Source organism: Colias philodice, chromosome 25 (assembly GCF_061535455.1).
Source record: "Colias philodice isolate Cphi_HAF_F1 chromosome 25, ilColPhil1 Martin Lab GWU primary, whole genome shotgun sequence".
Classification (NCBI taxonomy): Eukaryota; Metazoa; Arthropoda; class Insecta; order Lepidoptera; family Pieridae; genus Colias; species Colias philodice.
In genome coordinates this window covers 6667929-6671806 of record NC_143110.1, presented here as the reverse complement: position 1 = coordinate 6671806, position 3878 = coordinate 6667929, and the positions used below count along the sequence as shown (strand labels likewise).

Genomic DNA, 3878 nt, shown 5'->3' with positions numbered 1-3878 from the left:
CGATGTAATTACATGCAATTTGTACAATTTACACAAAGGACATCACGCTTGGCCACTTGACATAGAGAAAGTGGATGTACCAAGGACAAGAGATTTTTTATCTGTGCACAAAAATGTTTGTGGCTGATTTAATTTTAAAGACATTATGGATTTTCTGTCTATTTATGTTTTTCATTGTATATTGTTAATTTTTCGATTGTTTTCATTGCTACATGCAAATTTTATTAGTGTAGGTAGGCGCATTAATTAAAATACGTAAGGGCAGATAACTGACTTTGTTGTTACTCCTACTTTCTTCTACTTGCTTCTACTTCTTAATTAAGTAATTTTTTGCTTTAATTATGACATATCTTAATTGTTATTTGTTTTAAAGTAATACCTAAGTGATTACTGGACTATAGACTAGTTTTTTCGCTGCTTTGTTGTGTCGGAGAAAACACGTGTCTCAGAGATTGTTTTTGTTTTTTACGTTTTTTATTATCCTATTATTTTTCTAGTGATACCAAACTTTTTGTTGTGTTTGTGCTGTTTAGGTAAGCAATTGAAAACTAATTTTCCTTCTGCAATATGGGTCCTGACCCTCCAGACCTTAATAAACCACCGGATCTACAGAGTGAGATGATGGAAGCGGAGTCTACGGGCCACAAAAGGCCCCGATCCGATCACTCCTCTAAAGACTCTGACATTTTACCCTCCAAACGCCATATCCCTGATCACGACTATACTATCCCAGCCTCCCAAACTACCTATATTGATCCAATTCTTTTGAATCCCCCATCTTACACTGGCGAAGAGAGTGGACCATACATAGTATATGTGTCTCGCACAGAGGAAGACCCTTCGGCTGGTCTAAGTATAAGACCCATTAAATTCGGTTCGTTCTTATATAAACACCGTGTCCAGAATATAACTAAAGATGGTGTTAGACCTATAGGCCGTAATAAAATATCGGTGCAATTTACTTCAGCAGCAGATGCAAATAATTTTCTTAATTTTTCAAGTTTAAAGGAAGCGAAATTTCAAGCAACTATTCCCTTGTTCCATATAACCCGTATGGGCATCGTCAAGGGTGTCCCTACTGAATGGTCAATGGAGGAATTTGTAAGTTACATAGACTTTCCAGGAGGACGTGGTAAGGTTTTAAAGGCGAGGCGTTTAAATAAAAAGCAGAAAATTGATGGAGTGACGTCTTGGACACCGTCCCAATCTGTAGTCCTTACCTTCCAGGGGCAAACTATGCCCAATAAAATATACTGTTTATACACTGCCATGCCGGTTGAGGTCTATCAATTTCCGACAATTCAGTGTTTTAAGTGCTGTCGGTTCGGTCACGTTCGTGAACAGTGCCGTTCCAAAGATCGCTGCTATCGGTGCACTCAAATGCACGCAGGTGATACCTGTCCTAAAACAGAAGTAGAGGCGTCCTGCCTCTACTGCTCAGCTAACCACTTTGCAACTGACAAAAGCTGCCCAGAGCAGGGTCGTCAAAAAGCGATTAAATTGTTGATGGCGACTGAAGGTGTCTCATTTGAAGAGGCATCAAAGTTGATCCCAGCTTCACGCAAAACATTTGCGGAAAACGTTAAGACCCATCCATCCACCATCCACTCAGTAACGCCTGAATCCCACCTCACATTATCAAGCCAACCTATCCCTACGGTTTCTTACAAAAAAACTGTAATGAGATCTCCCCGCCCCAGGGCTACTTTGGGAACCACTTATAATACAGTCGCTCATAACGCCATTGTTCGCGACGTTCCACCTTCCCTCCCCAATGGGTGCGCTCTAATTAATAATACTACCTCACCCTCGGCCCCTTCGCGCGATGATAAACTTTTAGATATGTGTTTATCTTTTATTGAAAGTTTAATAAATGAATACCCCGAAAAATTACCGTCCAACGTTGCCTTAAGATTCTCCCGTTTTTCTTCCATTCTTTCAAACCATGGATCTAGTGTTCCTCCAGTGGAATGCACAGAGTATTCGTCGCAAAAAACATGATCTGATAGAGTTAATTGCCTTGCATAAGCCTGTTGTGGCTGCCATCTCGGAGACATGGTTAATTCCTGGTTCTCATTATTGGGTTCCGGGATTTTCTTGTTTGCGTGATGACAGGGATGACGGTTATGCTGGAAGTGCTCTACTTGTAAACCGATCGATCCCATTCACCCAGATCCCTCTTCCGTCGCACGGGCGGTATTTCAACGCCGTCGCAGTGCGAGCCTTTGATATCTCCTTTTTATCTGTTTATATACCTCATCCTCATCCCAGTATCATCCCTGACCTATCGTTAATTATTTCCTCTCTCCCCTCTCCCGTGATAGTTATGGGAGACTTCAATGGCCACCATACTTCATGGGGATCTTATATGTGTGATACCTTTGGACGACTTTTAGTGGACCTCTTTGATGATCTAAATTTATGTATAATCAATGATTGTGCCCCTACTAGAAGAGTTTCCCCCATGCAAAATCCTAGAACTGTAGTCGACTTAAGTATTTGTTCATCTATATTAGCCTCCTCCCTTTCTTGCCGCACCCTTCCCTCTACATTTGGTAGTGATCATTTCCCAATTCTCCTTTCCTGTTCTCGTACTGTTCATATCCCCACCTCCTCTTTTCCTCCCTTACTTAAATATAAATTAGAAAGCGCTGATTGGGACTCTTTTGCACTCAATCTTGATTCTAAAGTAGCTAATCTACCAGAAATTCTTCGACAAAATTGCATGTTCTCATATAACTCCTTTGTTACCTGTCTCCACTCTGCTGCTTCTGAAACCCTGCCTGTAAAGCGAACCGCCTCATCCTCTCCCAGAAAAATATCCCCTCCCTGGTGGGATCACGAATGTTCTGAGGTAATTATTGAGCGAAGGAATGCCGAAGACAGGTACAATTCTAATATGAGTTTCGAAAATTTTATTGTTTACAAACGAAATGCTGCTCATGCGAAACGATTTCTTTCTAAAAAAAAGAAACGAGGCTGGATACGATTCTGCGAGAGTCTATCACCTACTACACCTCCATCCATTGTATGGAAAAATATCCGTAGATTCCGTGGTTCTCTTTCCTATGTCAATCCATCCTCCAATAACCCTGATATCTGGCTCAATGATTTTATAAATAAATTAGCCCCCCCTTTTGTCCCTTCTGCGGATCTTATTCTCCTACCTCCATTTGATTGTATTTCTTATAATAATGTTTATGGATTAGATAGCCAGTTTTCTAGCCAAGAGCTGGATACCGTGCTTGAAGGCCTAAAGGATTCGTCCCCAGGGCTAGATGGCATCCCCTATTCATTTTTAAGTAGATCTAATAGTTCAACAAAGTCATATTTTCTCAATTTGATTAATTTATTTTATGAAACCGGTTCTACCCCTGATTCCTGGAAATCCCAACTCATCATACCCATTTTAAAACCTGGTAAAGACCCGATTGATCCTAATTCTTATAGACCTATTGCACTTTCTTCCACATTATCCAAAGTTATGGAACATTTAATAAAAAACCGACTGGAGTGGCACGTTGAGAGAAATAATCTCCTTGCTCGCTCTCAATTTGGGTTTAGGAAAGGCATGAGTGTTTTAGATAGCCTCAATATCCTTACCACTGACATACGCTTAGCCTTTCAGCAAAAAGGATTCTTGGTGGGTGTGTTCCTAGATATTGTATCAGCGTATGATAACGTCCATCTTCCGGTACTCAGACATAAGCTGTCTCAGATGAGTATCCCTGCGAGGATGATACGTTTTATCATGAATCTATTAACGATAAGATATATTCATGTGCGCGGCTCTTCTTCAAGTAGAGTTACATTTAAGGGCCTTCCCCAAGGATCAGTTTTGAGCCCAATTCTTTATTCAATCTACACGAATGATTTAG

The 3878-nt window shown here is 40.6% G+C and overlaps 1 protein-coding gene across 1 annotated transcript; it reads left to right on the top strand.

The window, feature by feature from the left end:
• The first annotated feature begins 531 nt into the window (after positions 1 to 531).
• LOC149477468 (uncharacterized) lies at positions 532 to 2984 on the top strand. The gene has a single exon (XM_089710495.1). It carries the CDS (start codon positions 568 to 570, stop codon positions 1999 to 2001), a length of 1434 nt encoding a protein of 477 aa, XP_089566621.1. The 5' UTR covers positions 532 to 567; the 3' UTR covers positions 2002 to 2984.
• The last annotated feature ends 894 nt before the right edge of the window (positions 2985 to 3878 follow it).

Bases quoted from the DNA above. Each gene is read 5' to 3' on its own strand.
- LOC149477468 (XM_089710495.1), top strand. From the start codon at position 568: ATGGGTCCTGACCCTCCAGACCTTAATAAACCACCGGATCTACAGAGT.